This window comes from Nesoenas mayeri, assembly GCF_963082525.1.
Source record: "Nesoenas mayeri genome assembly, chromosome: 3".
NCBI lineage: Eukaryota > Metazoa > Chordata > Aves > Columbiformes > Columbidae > Nesoenas > Nesoenas mayeri.
The window spans coordinates 33,478,370-33,494,314 of record NC_137544.1 but is presented as its reverse complement, the minus strand read 5'-3'; the positions used below and the strand labels follow the sequence as shown (position 1 = coordinate 33,494,314).

At 38.5% G+C, this 15,945-nt stretch overlaps 1 protein-coding gene across 11 annotated transcripts in view; it reads right to left on the bottom strand.

The window, feature by feature from the left end:
- Positions 1 to 8,197, bottom strand: part of MYO6 (myosin VI) — a gene marked incomplete at both ends in the record, with an annotated part of 81,165 nt that extends 72,968 nt beyond the window's left edge. For all 11 annotated transcript variants that reach the window (XM_080342006.1, XM_080342005.1, XM_080342008.1 and 8 more), the window contains 2 exons: positions 1,214 to 1,283; positions 8,081 to 8,197. In XM_080342006.1, the coding sequence (XP_080198132.1) occupies positions 1,214 to 1,283; positions 8,081 to 8,197 (187 nt within the window). The remainder of the gene's footprint in view (positions 1 to 1,213; positions 1,284 to 8,080) is intronic.
- Between the last annotated feature and the right edge of the window lie 7,748 nt (positions 8,198 to 15,945).

The window sequence follows — 15,945 nt, the reverse complement described above, 5'->3', positions numbered from 1 at the left end:
CTGTGACAAATGCACAGATTAAAATAAATCATTATGTGCAGAGAATACAGGTACCAGCTTTGAAAAGTTTGAACTCATGTAATGTTTGCAAAAATATAAACAACTGGAAACAAAGTTACACTGCAGCATCTAAGTCAGATCATAATCCTCAGGTCTCATCTTCTTGTTCTTTATGGAGCAGCTGTACCAGCTGTATTTCCTGTCACGGGATATAAATACTAACCCTTATTCCAAAACAGGAATTCCAGTTAAATCACCTAAACAACTTTCAAAGTCCTAGCCTCTATTTTAAACGAAGAACAATAGAAGATACTTTTGCCTACTATTTACAAAGTTCTCAGCATTCACCAAACAGTGAACACCATAGGAAACGTTTAAAAGAATTGCCTTCGTCAGGTTTTCAGGACACGGAGTCTCTGTGATTTTCTCGCACAGGGCAACAGCAGCAAAATCAATATTTGTCTAACAGTCCCCTGAAAGCTGAGGCTTGGGCTTACTCACCTTTCTTGGTACTCTTCCCTCTCTCCCCAGATTTGCATACTGTATTTGTTTCCACAGATCTAACTATAAAATGTTTAACAAAATAAAAGCCCTGCAGATCAATGCTGAAGTTCATTACACAAGTTCACCTCAAATCTCCTCCAGCAGCACTCCTGTATCTGACTCACTATAACCTATTTCCTTTTCCAGTGGCCCCAATGGGTCCAGATTCCTGACTCCAGTTTTGAGAAGGTTGTCTTAAGATTTATTTTCAATTACCTGTACCTCCACAGGAATGCTGTCTGAGAAATGGGTTACATGCAGGAAAATGCAGTCAAATACTGCTGATAAAGCAACTAATTATTTTGCTGCACTATAAAAGATATAGGTAATCGCCATAATGCTGAGTGCAGTTGAACCTGATGCAGTTAGGTGACATCTGAGATATATATATATATATATATATGAACTCAAGTAACAGTTGTATGTGAGAATAATGTAACTAAGACTTCCTCTAAAGCATTCAACTGAAAAGTAAAAAACACAACAAATGATGTTTAAAGTGGCCTACTTTAAGAAGTTTAAAGGACTAGTAGAAGTCATACATAAATTCAAGCAAAAAAGCCAAACAAAGACTACACAGAAGAAAGAGGAAGCTTGTAAGGAAACAATATTCTCTTCTATACAGATATGTTTTTCAAGAGTATAATTTAGTTTTAAATTCATAACTTACAATTATCTTCTACATCCTTCTTGCTGTCCTCTTCTGCAGGAAACACTTGATTGATAGCAGCCTGGAAAGTCTGTTAGATTAAAAATATTAACATTGTCAGAATTCCATAAAAATAGAAATATAGTTCAAAGATGTCTGATGCAATGATACAAGTGAGTGCACTGCAATGGTGCATTGTTTAAAATGAAGTTGCCAGCTTTATACTTCAGCATTGGAAATTTTACTGAGTCACGAGATGCAGCTAGGAGCTGCTGCATTTACATTACTACACTACAATATAAAAATACACAGTAATATATATTTTTATTGTAATAATATTGATGCTCATTCCCAAAATTGCATGTAATATTTTAATGTTGCATAATTTAAGAAATAAGGATAATAAAGTACTGCAAAGAGAACAGTATTGTAAAGGACACACAGCTTCCACAGTTTTGCAAAGAAGCACAAAGAATAAAAATCAAATATTAGTTCAGTTGAAGGACTGTGCTATCATTATCATCCGCTGTTTTAAAACATTCCTACTTAAAACATAAATGTTCAATACATAATGTCCTCTGTATCCCCAAATACTGTAGCTCTGGTTGTTGCTTGTTGGGTTTTTTTCTTCAATAAATCAATACTGAAGTAAAACAAGACCTTCCTTCAACCCCTGTATTGCAGTTATACAAAACATCCATTTATCAAGTGTTCATGTCCAACTGGAAAAATTCATAACAAAAGCAACTTTGTTTCTTCTTTATTCTCCAGAAATCATAATTTATATTGTTGTAAAAAGGAAGGAAAAACATCCTAGCATACACGCATTACAGCTTCTGCACAAAAATACCTATTGTAAGAGGTAGTGTTTTAATTATACTTTTTTGTTTATCGTAGTTATAGCTTGCTTGAGCTACCTATGAATGAACAAAAATTCTGTTGTACCAATTAAAAACGGTAGCTGCCACACTGCTGCAAGCACCGTCTTGTTTTTCCCCATGGAAAAGGAGACAAGAAGTCTAGTCTAATATTTGAAAAGGCAACCAACTGGATCTAAAAGAACGAGCTTAATAAACAAACATGTTTGCTCATTTAACATTGTATTCAGCAAGACAGTCCCAGGAGAAAAACCTCACAAGAAGTTTAGGAGAAATACAGCAACTTGCTCCATCTTTGCTTCAGTACAACAGACACAATATGTGAGCTCTTATAGCTTGCACCATCCAGAACAGCCACAAATTCCAACTCCCTTTAAAGTGGGAAGGGTTAAAAATGTCTCAGAGCAGAACTAATTACTGCTGGTCATAAAACGTAAGTCTATGGTATCTCTTCCCTACAAAGTTCACATAAAGTATGCAACTTGTAGTCATAAGAAATTATATTTTGTCATCCCTTTGTCTAATAAAGAAAAATATGCACAAGAAGCTTTCCTGAGGGAAACAGAGCTGCTTGATTATGTTGGAACATCTGAATGTCCACCAGACCAACTTCCTCCAAAATATCCTTTATTAGAGCTTAGTGGAGCCGCGGAGGACCTGGATGTCTTTAGCTACCTCAAAAAGTTACCAGCTGCTATTTAGAGTTTTAGCGGGCCAGAGATTCCCCTCCCTTTCCTCTCACTCACAATATTGACGTCAGAACATACTATCATAATAATTTTCTCTGCAAGTTTCTCAATGATAAAGGTGTACCTTGTTGGGTAAAGGTGTATTTGAACACAACAGTTTCCCACATAATAAGTGTCCTGTACCTGAAACAGTGGAAAAGTTTAAAAAGAGTATGACTGGCTTCACAAAAATCTAATTTCACTTCTTGTTCTTGTCTGCTGATGTGTAACTCAAGTTTAACCACTAACAAAGCCAGAATTTTTTTTCACAAAAGAGAATCAACACAATATGCAGCTATTCCGTAAGACTCTTCACAAATCTATGATACTTGAACATTTCATGGATCTAAAGCCAACCATACCAGATCTATCCCAGAAGAGGAGAAAAACCAATGAGAATTCACGCTTTATTATGTGCTCCTTTTTTACACTCAATGTCAACTGCAAATTAATTTATAGAATATTTCAGAAGCAATAAAAAATAAGCAATAGGAAGAAGACTCATCTGAAAGCTGATATTTTTCTGTTTCAATCTGTCAACAAAGAATTTCACTCCTGTTTGTCACAGCTGGACTACTGCTTTATGTAAGGTGATTACTTGTTATGTAGGTAAGTACACTAGCTAGATGTGCAGAGCTCTAAGTATCACTAGTTACTACTAAAATCTAACATATTAAATAGGAAAATGAGCAAGGTATGCCAGGTTCTATTAATAAAAAATTATCCAAATATATTCTTTACCATGTTGTCTTTTTTTTTTTTTTTTTTTTTTTTTTTTAACATTTATGGTAAGGAGAAAACACTTCAGGCATTTCGTGGAAGACTTTTGCATTAAGGCATAGCTTAGAATAAACTTATTCTAAGAAAATGGAGAGGGTATTAATCTTATTAGACGCTAAATTGAGCTCAGGAGGCAAAACCAAGGGTGTAGGAGGATTTTTTAAGTTTTTTTTCCCTCGTTGTAATGAAGCAGCCCTTGAAATCCAATGGCAATCTTAACTATTCTCCCAGAAACCAGATGAGTGAAAAAAGATATCTTTCCATTCAAGCAAGATCTTCTTTCTACCATGTAATCCAATACACGTAACCATGCCTCCCTTTATCTGTTCCAGATACAGACAGACATCCTTATTCTCAGCTGCATTTCACAAACCAACCTAAAGCAGCACAAATTGTGCGTAAGGCAGACAAGAACATGTCTCATTCGAACAAGCAAGCTGCGCTCACTGCTAAAAAAAAAAAAAGAAACCCTTAGTTTGAAACACTGAACTTTGGACATTCTGATCCTTACTTTCAAAGTACATTTATTCATTTATACTCAGCCTGGAAAAATACCTTTCTGGTTATTCACAGCATACCAGAGCAGGTGCCCCGCAAAGCCCTCCATGACCCTTCAGAACTGGCGCAGAACCACGAGGAGCCTCTCAGTTGACCTCAGGAGGGGTGTCAGCAGGTGCCTGCAGTACCCCTACCCTCCCAAAAACTGACAGCAAACCACCACTGCCTGATGCTCAAGGAGACACCAGCTTCCACTCCTCAGTGCCACAAATATCTCAGGGTGGCATCTCATGGTGCAAGTCCCTGTGATGCATCGCTCCCTAATCGCTTTACTTGGATTTTCTGTCTCCAAGAAAAGAGTAAATTCCCGGTTTGGCAATTTTCCTGTCATCTGCCTTCTCCCTGTCACATCACCCAGCAACACAACAAAGAAAGATATAATGCAGCAGGGCCTGAGGTTAGGATTCCCAATACATGCAAAGAAGTAGATGAAATGTAAAAGAAGTAGAAGAAATGTAAAAGCAATGCTAGTTGAGTTCAACAACCGTCTGCCTTTCTACCTGCCTCCTTCCTTGTACACCAGCGTGTGACTAGTGGTGGGACACAGGCCAGGGCTCCTGGCCCCATCCCCTGCTCCGGTTTGGAGTCCACCCTCAGGGCAGTGCTCCAGCCCTTGGTGGGACCATGCTCATTAGCAAACCACTCTCCAGTTTCTCTGCTTTCTTTCCAGTCATGGCACTTATCAGCCTTGCAAGCCCACAATCTAGTTTGTGGGGAGCAGCTCCCATCATGTCACACACGCATCCTCTGTTCTGATAACATGCTCCTGCAGCTTGGATTACTCTTCTTTGTAGGGTGCAGGTTGGGTGACTCAGATCCCCACCTCCTCTTAGACATTCAGCCTCAGCACCGAAATGTAAATGCTCTTGTTAACTATACATGGGCTGCAGCACCCAAACCTGCTGTTGCTGGGTTCTAAGTTAATCAGTGTGCTGCCCAACTACCTTCACCCAGTCTGGACTGGGTGACTTGGTTTCATAAGGCAAAACGATTTACAGCCATGCTGGCCTTAGGGCCTCATCCTCCTGTCACCGCTTGCTGCCATCCTGAAAACTTTCCACTTCTTCATTTTTGAGGTAGTTCCATTCTCTGACCTCGTTTGCTGTGTCACGCACAGCTTGGCGGGCAGAGCTGAGCTGGTGCCAACACCAGGGCTGGCTATGGGTGAGAAAGGGAGGGCAGATATTAAGACATCATGAAACTGCTGCCTTGCAGCATTTATTGGAGTTATTATATATTTTAATTAACCATTAAGCGGTATAAGAGGCTGCAATCAAACATATGCATACACATTTCCTTTTCAGCCTGTGATCGCTGGTGAGCTACCAGTGCCTACAGAGAATACCTATGACACGTTAATGACCCAGATTAAAAAATAATAATAAGTTACACTGCCCAGATATGTTTACAAGATCAGGTAACTCCTCTCCTCCCTGTAATTATCATGGGTGACTCTGGAGCTGCTGGATCACTCCTTCTTATGGAGGAGCACTTCTGAAACATAATTTTAAGTAAACAAAGTTGATAATAATGGGTATTGACGCTGACTACTTCAAATTAATTGTCTAAGTGCACAAGAACAGTCACCTTAAAAAGACAAAAAGCAACAAGAAACATTTCACCATAAAGAGAAATCAATGACACCTTGAAAAGAGTCAGAAGGTAATCAAGAAAATGTTTTACTCCACCTCTATTTATATAAGTTTGATAATTAGAAATATAGGGCCATCATCTCTACAGTAAACTGTGAAGTGTTTGTTCCCTTAAATGAATGGACATTAGGCCCTTAATTGACCTTCTTAATTCTAGAAAACAGCCAACAGCAGAACAGTGAACTTTCTAGACAAAAGAGACTGTTTGTTATGAACCATGAAGCAAAATACTTGTATTTTAGGATTTTTTTTTTGTTTCACAAATATATGTATATGGTCCCTGAAAGGAGCATATGTTAGAAATAGTGACTCAGGAATCTCCTTATTGCTTGTTTCTGTTTCAGTGTACAGACTTGCTTGTTACCATATCAGAACCATTTGGGAATAAAAACTTAAACAGGTGTGGGGGTCAAAATCTTTTAAGTCAGTTAAAGACTACTTTGTCATAGTTTTGGAATATTTAATATTCTTGTCTGAACAATTTTTTCTTCCCCAAACTGAAGAACACATACTACTACTGCTAAACCTACAGACTTTCTCACACACAAAAATCAGATGTTAGAGTTGCTTTATCTTTCTAAAGAAACCAAAATCAACTTCCCCTCCAAGATGTAATAACCTGATGAAATTTAACAAGGGAAAGTGTAGAGTCCTGCATCTGGGCAGGAACAACCCCAGGTTCCAGTATAGGTTGGGAAATTACATATTAGAGAGCAGTGTAGGGGAAAGGGACCTGGGGGTCCTGGTGGACAACAGGATGACCATGAGCCAGCACTGTGCCCTTGTGGCCAGGAAGGCCAATGGCATCCCGGGGTGTATTAGAAGGGAGGTGGTTAGTAGATCAAGAGAGGTCCTCCTTCCCCTTTACTCCGCCCTGGTGAGACCACATCTGGAATATTGTGTCCAGTTCTGGGCCCCTCAGTTCAGGAAGGATGGGGAACTGCTGGAGAGGGTCCAGCGTAGGGCAACAAAGATGATTAAGGGAGTGGAGCATCTCCCTTATGAGGAAAGGCTGAGGGAGCTGGGGCTCTTTAGTTTGGAGAAGAGGAGACTGAGGGGTGACCTTATTAATGTTTATAAATATATAAAGGGTGAGTGCCATGAGGATGGAGCCAGGCTCTTCTCGGTGGCAAATAATGATAGGACAAGGGGTAATGGGATCAAGCTGGAACACAAGAGGTTCCACTTAAATTTGAGAAGAAACTTCTTCTCAGTGAGGGTGACAGAGCACTGGAACAGGCTGCCCAGGGAGGTTGTGGAGTCTCCTTCTCTGGAGACATTCAAGACCCACCTGGACATGTTCCTGTGCAACCTCACCTAGGCATTCCTGCTCCAGCAGGGGGACTGGACTAGATGATCTTTTGAGGTCCCTTCCAATCCCAAACATACTGTGATACTCCCCCAAAAGGAAGGACTGCTGCATAACCTTTTGACCCGTGACAAGGAATTCTCTATTATTGTTCATAATAGAGACACTACAAAAGAAAATTTGTCTTTTCCATACCTGAAGATATAGAAAGGACAAAATTGTTAGAAAGGACACATATCACATATTCACAAATACCAATTGGCAACTTTTAAAACAGTGTCTGCTTTTATTCCAGCTAGTAAAAAACAGGATGCTGATCATCTGAATTAGGATAATTGATAGGTACAAGGTACTTCATGTAAAAACTGACATTTAATTACAACATACTGAATCTGAAAGATGTCATGACAAATAAAGCACTTCAGACACACTAATTAGGATGAATTAGGACTTCATTTTGAAAGTTACATTAATTTTGTCTTTGATTTGATGTAAAAATTCCATAGGACCTTTATTTGACATCATGTCACTTCTCAAGGTACTTGAGGTGAGAGAATTAATCTCTAAATCTTCATGAGTCTAACAGTAAAGTGCCTAATGTAAGCCAGTCTAGGACATCCATGTAGGACACTCCCTCTATGCATTTAGGGGAAAATAGAGAAGCTAATCGCAACAGTAGACTCTTAACCAGCCTCTTATTTAGAAAAATATATGGTACTGAATCAAATGGCTGTGGAGATTCAATCCTGTCTTTCAGAAACAACTACACACATGGAGGTAACTGACAGAGAGCGACACTTCTTATCAGTGGGATATTTCACTTGCAATGCAAGCTAAAGTTAAAGAAAAATCCTTAGCCAGAGAAAACTGATTTCCCAGTCCTTCAGATTGTGTGCAATGGTAGATATTGGCAAAGATTTGGCCTACAGGTAAAACAGTTTTTGCAAGGTTCTTCTCCATTCCTTTGCTTCTGAGACACTTACCTTGCCCTTCTGATTCAAAGGTTCAATAGTTAAGTTGTCAGTTCCAATGTCCACAATCATCCCCATCTGAAACCCATCAGTTGGGTGTGGAGCCCAAACGGGCTTCCCGTCCTCCATTGTGGGATCTATTCACTATTTCCTGTAACAAAAATAAGATAAAAGTTAAACAAAAAAAACTCTGTATACAGTTTTAGTAAGCTATTAGGATTCACTATACAAACTTCAGTTTATGTTTATTCCTGTTATTCTGTGTGGAAGGAGCCAGCCTGACAGAACAAGGTTCTTCCAGCCTTTTTCCAGCCTGTGACACTTGGCTTACAGACGACCCCACAGACCTGGCTATGGAGAAGATTCGAGAACAGATCAGTTTTGGGGTGTGTCCACAGACTAATCTCTGCAGCTCCTTCCCCAGTTTCCCTAACTTGTGAATCAAAAAGGCGGTCTATCTCACAATCAAAAAAGAAGTACAAGACATTCAAAGCTAAGATTATACCAGGAGTGTGTATATACATACATATACGTGTATATACATGTAAACACATCTATATACATGCACACAGCAGGTCATATGACTAATATATACTTGTCTGTACCTGATTTGGTGTGTAAATACTTGAATTTCTGTAACAGGCACATGTCAAGGCATGTGAGCAGAAACACGGTCTCTTGTCATTTCAGACAAAGAATGTGCCCACTCTTTTCATGTGGCTGGGCATATGGCTCTTAAATAACCCACTAATATATTCAGTCACGATTGATTTATTGTATTACAAGGTTTTGAGGACTGACCTCTGATGCTGTGACATTACAACTCTGCCTCTTAAGGAACACCAACCTTACCTTCTATAAAAATATGATGTGAAAATCATTTTAGAGGAATCTACAGTCTACAAGTGAAATAGATGCAAAGGCCAAGACATTCAAACTTTATACTCCCCAAGTTATGCAGCTAAATAAGCCCCCAATTAAAAGAAGTATCTGATTGTGTGCAACGCTCATTGAACTAACCAGGAAAGTTGCCAGGATTGGCACACTCTGAATGGCTAACAGTGCCATTTGAAATATGCTGAATTAGTTCTCTTTTTTTTTTTAATACTTTATAGACCTTAACCTAATGAGAATAGGGACCCCATATGGTTTGAAAGCCTCACTTCTCCTGGCCATTTCTTACTCCCCTCCAAAACTCATCCACATACTAAACTGACATTTTAGTAATTCCAAAATCTGTAAAAAACATCTCATATCACCAAGATGTAACTTGCTTCTCTCAGTATGAATACAATGAGCTTGCCAAGCAGCAAAGAAAACACTGCCGGCAAACTCCAAGAGTCTGTAAGGTAGGAAACATCCCACATTTTTCTTTTCCCGCATCTGAAGGAAAAAGGAGCTCCAGAATTTCTCACACCCAGACCTGCTATAAGCAGCAGCAAGGAAAAAGAATCATGGGCCCACCAGAAAGCTGTACAGCCATGAGCCGAAATGGGGACTCTCGTCCCACAGAGGATCTGCCAGGACATGCTGCACATGACCTGCTTTTTACTGTCTCCAAGGGCTTTAGAAAGGTTTGAAGGGAAGGAAAAAGCTTGCTGTGACTGCTTTGAGAGTGCTGTTGGTCTTAACATCCTGCATGTGAAGGAATAAGACAATTTGCTGTTAACTTTAATGTGAAATCATAGAAGATAAAAAAGTAATTTAAAGCAAAGACTTAAAATGTAAAGTCAAATATTTTTTAAATGAAGTGATGTTCTGAAGAGATGAAAATAATAGATACAGAGTTCTTAATCTAGTGTTGATATCTGGTTTTGTTTTTAAATTTACTCAATCAGATTTTTTTCTCCCTGGATGCAGTTCAGGATGCAAGAAACTCACAAAGACTTTTAACAAATGTTTCTAGTGTATTCTACTCATGTAATTCATGTTATTTAAGATGTTATATTTAATACAGGAAAACATGCAATTTACTTTTCTCTCATGAATGAAGCATATTAACTTATTTTAACTACTCATAGAAAGTTTACATTCTGAAACCTCTAGTGTCACATTCACTCCTATTTCCTTCAAACCTTTTGCCACATCCCATGAACTCTACAGAACGCCTCCATCTCCACCATGTGTTGCCAGCATCGTACAATAAATCCTTTTAAAACAACATCTGTATTCACTCACAATTGTTTACTTTAGGATACTGTAAGTCAGATCTAGCATACATCAGTTTTACGGATTTTTTGTTGTTGTTGTTGTTGGTTTTTTTTAAGCTAGATCTGACTTCTGAGTACAAGTGCCGTTGTGGGCACAGTTGCTAAACAGCTGGGTTTATTTCTGGATATAACCAGGCCTTCATTTCTTCACAAGCCTATTATTTGCTTTTGAAATGCTAGTTCAAATTAGTACTTAAGTGATAAGTCACACAACCACTAAAACACAGCTCTCTTTTACATCCCAAGTAGCATGGCGAGGGCTCCAACTAACCATGTCATACAAGAAACAAACCCTGAAATTATTGCCAAAATTTCTGCCAAAAGATAGAATCTGACCAACCCAATTAGCGTCCAGAGGCTTCTGTTTTGCTTACTGACATGGGCTTTTGCATTCTTAGGTTTGCATTCTTAAGCCTACTTCATGATTTATTAATAAATTACGATAGGGGAGCATCATGAGCTACAAAAATGCTCTTGAAGGACAGAGCAGTGATTGAATTCAGCCACCACCAGGAAATGCATGTTTAAGAAAAACACCTGAGGCTTTGCAAGCATCTAAGAAGCCATTGGGTGAAAGCATCTAAATATAAGTGTAGTAGCTACTCAAGGGACAATTGCTTTTAATAAATACAGTCTTCTGAGAAGCAACACAAAACCAGTTGTAACATTTTGGTTTTGGCACCACTCCATCTGTCAGCTGGATCCTGACAAGCAGCACATTAAAACTGGCTACCGAAACCTACCAGGTCATACCTGCTCTATTATTTACCTCTTCAGCTGGAGTATACGCCATTGCCCTTGAGACAGATGCATGAATCTATTCCTGAACCAGCCCTTGAATAAGTGGTTTCCAGCCCAGCATTTTAAGGTAAAGTCAAAAAAGCTGAAAGTTCAGCTACCTAATATAAGTCCTTTAGAAAAAGAAAACTGTATTTTTTCAAAACATGAAACTATGTTTTACTGATGAAAACATGCATATCACAGAATACAAACTAAGAAACACATAGGTTTGGATGGAGAACCTACAGATCATATTTTCGCTATTAAAAAAACTGCCCTAGTCTGGTTATTCAGTAATATTATTCAGTAATAGCTATCAGTGGGAACAGGGTTTTTTTTTCCATGTGCATCCATCCAAATCAAATCTACATGCAGCCAACCTCGCTACACTGCTGAAAAAGCACACCATTTCTGAAAACTATGAAAGCAGAAAGACACATATCCAGGCTAAAAGCACTAAGGCAACAAATTTGAGAGCCACAGCACCAAACACAAGGAGTCACCTGAATGGTGCTTTCAAAGGTTGTATGTATGTCCTCAATATATATTAAAGTAGTTGATTGTAAATTGCTAGGTCATTTTGGTCTCCACAATTAAGATATCTTCTAACACAAAGGAGAGAACTCACCAAGGTTACACTTGTAACAGGAAAGCCAGACGCCTTTTTTCTACAGTCAATAGAAAAAGAGACCAGGAACCCCGTACTGGAGTTGGTCTCTCCTGTCAGTCAGGAGAGGGACAGGAACAAAACAAGCCTTCGTCTGAAGCTGGTAAACTTAATTGCTACTCCTTCAAATGTCAAATTTTATATTTTTATAATTGGCAAGCGGCAAAAGACCTTGCCTTTATTATCAGTAACAGTATTCAACACATCCAGCACTGGCTAAACACCAGTAGCCAGCAGTTTGAACAGCTTGCCAGACAAAACTATACTGCATTCCCCAGACTACAATAGCAAGAAAAACACCTGCTACCTCTTCTTTAATTTTTTCTGTACTATAATTCTCCCTTTTAGAGAATGTTTAATGATAATGTTTCTCAAAAAAAAAGAAAATTTAAGTAAAATATTGAGTATAGGAAACAACTAAGAATTCCTCAGTCGAAAGCTGGTACTTAACTATTACTGATTTTAAAATAACGTCATACAACTACATTTTGGGTTTGTAGAACATTCAATAGGAAATCAAACAGAACCATCAGGTGAAAGAATTCTAGGAAGGCAAAATATAGTAATGCAATGTTAAGCTTGTTACCAGTGTCCAGAGGCAGGTATTTCCATGACCTGACTCTATTTACTATCCTATGAACAGATGACTATACTAGGACACTGTACTAATTGCTGAATTAACTAATTAAAACAAATAAAAAAATTAAACGTCAATAAACAACTGACGGTATATCATTAGATTGGCTAAATCCAAGGAAAATAAACTAGTCGGAACAGATATAGTAGGTAATTATTGCAGGAGAATTATATAGATTATTTTACATTTAAAAAAAAATCTACCATTTGGTGTTTACGAGTTGCTCAAAATTCTGTAGGTTACACTAAGCACATAAGAATGCTTTGGGAAAGGTCCCGTGAGCATAGAGGACAGATCAGATAGAGGAAAACATCGATACATGGTGGTAGCTTACTGACAGTCAAGTTACTTTTTCAGCCTTAGTTCACTGTTTAACTGAAACTTTAACAAATCAAAGCTTAGGCAACATTCAGCACTCTACTGCAGGTGACAGAATTTTTCAAAGGAACTGAAATACAGGACAGAGATTATTTTATTTTTGAGCTAAATACAATACAGTCAAAACTGCACTATTTAGTGAATATCAAACCCATTCAATTTTTATTTCTTATTTACTTTTTCAATTAAATGTAAAACTTCTTTGCACTAAACCACTCCAGTTTTCTTCATTTTACTTGCCATAACATCAGTAAGGTAACAGTGTCAAGCTGAGACCTCTACCAATCCAGAAAAGAAGAAAACAGGCTAGAATACAGCATGGCACAAATGCATCTTCAAAAACAATTTGCCTTGAAAATGTTAATGCTGACATGTTAATTTCCAATATATTTTGTAGATGCATGCAAGTAAAACAAGAAGATAGAGTTCACAAATCTGAGAATTACTAGATAAAAACTTATTTTAAAGCTACATGCTCTGACTGCCAGAGACAATCTGAACACAACAGCTGATGGAATCATTCTCATGACATGTTCACTTTCCTGCATATTTGCAGGTATTTGCATGTTTTCGATACTGAGCAGCTAGAAACTGTTTACTGTAGTGCTTCTGTAAGCATCCCTCTTTTGTATTTGTATGCACTTCATATCCAACATTCACATACGAAATACCTAGTCTGCTGTGGTGTTTATTGCTGAAAAAGTTTTTGAAAAGACAAGCCAATCCCTCATGTTTAAATCAGAGGAGAAACGTCATTTTATTTTCTCCACATTAAATGTGGCAATTCCCAATTACAAAAAACTTCAGGACCTTAGTAACACAAGCCTGCAACACTCCATATCATTTCTCAAACGCCTTCACCTGGAACATCCACACTCCTGGAAGAACAAATTTTAAGAAGAAGTAGAGGTGGTGTGGTAGGGAGAGGATTAGCGAAAGACCTGTACGGTTTCCCCTAAACCATCTCACGTTCCTGTGTCTCCCCTGCTGCTGGAGGCATTTTGCCCCAGCCATGCTCCTGGTTTTGCTCCCTGCTCCTGCCTCTTCCCCTCCTGGACACCTTGAGAAATGCTGACGAGGGGCAGGAGATGGTCTGAGTGAAAGCAAGTACTTTGCAAAAATACACAACTACTTTGTCTGCAAATATTTAAAGGACTGTTGCATCCAAATAAGTTCCTAAAAAGAACAGATACGTTAACTCAGCTAATGGTAAGAAATTTCCTTCACAGGAACTGAATGTTTCATATTTATCACTATTCTGAAAATGAGGTGTTACATGCGTCACACTGTACACAAGAACTCTTCCAGTTTTGAAATACATTTGTTCTATGCTTTTTCAAATTCGTCATGTTTAACCAATTATCACTTTTGTATGCATACGTACCTTTCACATAACAAAAATTAAAAAAGGATGAGATCACAAAAAAGCACCTACCATAGGAAGCTTATCTAACATAATTCATACTTTAACTGAACATACTTCTAAAAGGTCAAGTGTTTTTCCAATGTTGTTTACTAAGTGCCAAGGGCCTTAGTACCACCTAAGAAACAAAAATAAATACTGTGTGGCCATGAAATCTGCCATGGGAGGTTACAGTGAAGCTCCAAGAAAGCCAAAGGAAGGACAGTTTGGGCAGTTGCAACAAACACACCAGCTCTGTGGGTTTGGTGGAAGAAACGAGTATGCAACAGGAGACAGAGACAAAAGGATGGTGCATTACATGCAAGCAAAGGAGAAGCAGCAAATGCTCTCACAAACTGTCCTGTGTGAGAAGACGAGGAGTGGAGAAGACAGAAGGTCAAAAGAGACTTAGCAAAGACAGCAACACATGTTTTAGATTGCCTTGCAGATTGGTAGTGCCTTGTATTAAATCCTGAGGTAATCCTGATCGTGTTTACACTTGGCCTGGGGTACTTCCAAGATGAGGCATCAAGGAATACATGAAAGGAAAAAAGGAAAAGTTAGTTTCTATAAAGCTAAAAGAATAAACTGAAGGGAACAAGCAGCTTTGATCTGTCACCAATGTCAATACATTTAGCTCTTAGCAAGCTGTAGTATGGAAAGATTTGCTTAGACCTTTAAAAGAAAAAGCCATTGTCGTATGTGAAATTTCGTTAGAGGACCCTACGCAAATGTAACAGTAGTTCTAGCTAGAAGAATTTCAAATTTACCATAAAGCAAAATCTCACTTTTCCTAAGCCCAATCAAAATCATGAGAGGCAAAAACCTTGGTTGAAAGTCTTCCCATCTGCCAACAACAGGCACTGCAGGAATGAGTCATTATAGAGAAGCTTTCTAGGGGGCATCTGTTTTTTTGGAAATGCACCCCCCACCAGACCCCGTGAGCACAAAAGATCCTTGTGGCACCTGATGTCACTGTGCCTGTGTGCACTCTGCCCACCTGCACTCCCCACAGCACGTACTGACTGGATCCATCAAGATGTGGCTTATGCAGTAGCATCCTACTGCAGTAACAACAAAAAAATCCTCAATACCGAGAAAGCCAGGCTGAAACAGCTCATGTTTGTAGCAACATAGTTCTAATTCATTTCTTAATAAATTCTAGCTAGTTTTAAAATTCCATTGAAATTTAGTACCTGTTTTCATTAGCCAGTATTTGCCCAGCTCCAACCACTGTTAGACAAGATTAAGATGAATTTTGTACAACTCCAAGCTTGTAAAACTCTGATCACAGAGGTTGTGGTCTTTGTGACACTGGGAAGTTAAACTTGATTCATATTGGGATCAACAACATCTGATGATTTCCTCTGTGATTCTTGGTCTTCTGACAGCTTTTTAAGCTACTGTTCTCTCAAGAACATTGTTTCTATTTTAGTTCCTACTAACAAAATACAGGGTTTTCTTTCTCAATTCTTTTTAATTACAATAACCTGAGTGGAGCTTCCTGATGGACCAAGGAAGTATGCACATGCATTTTTGACGAACAGCAATACCTAAGTCAGTAATAGCAAGAACCAGAAAGAGGAAAAGAAGCAAAACCCAAAACATGATGTCAAATTGCAGCAAGACAAAAAAAAAATCTGAAGTTAAAATTAAAGAAAGAACTCTTCAGTTGTGGTCTGGACACTACTGCAGAAGCTTTACTGAACAGAAGAGAGGACCAGAAAAAACAGATATGGCTAAAAGACAAAGTCTGACAGAAGTTGTTCCAACCAAGCAAACCTTCAGACTGTGCAAGTCAGC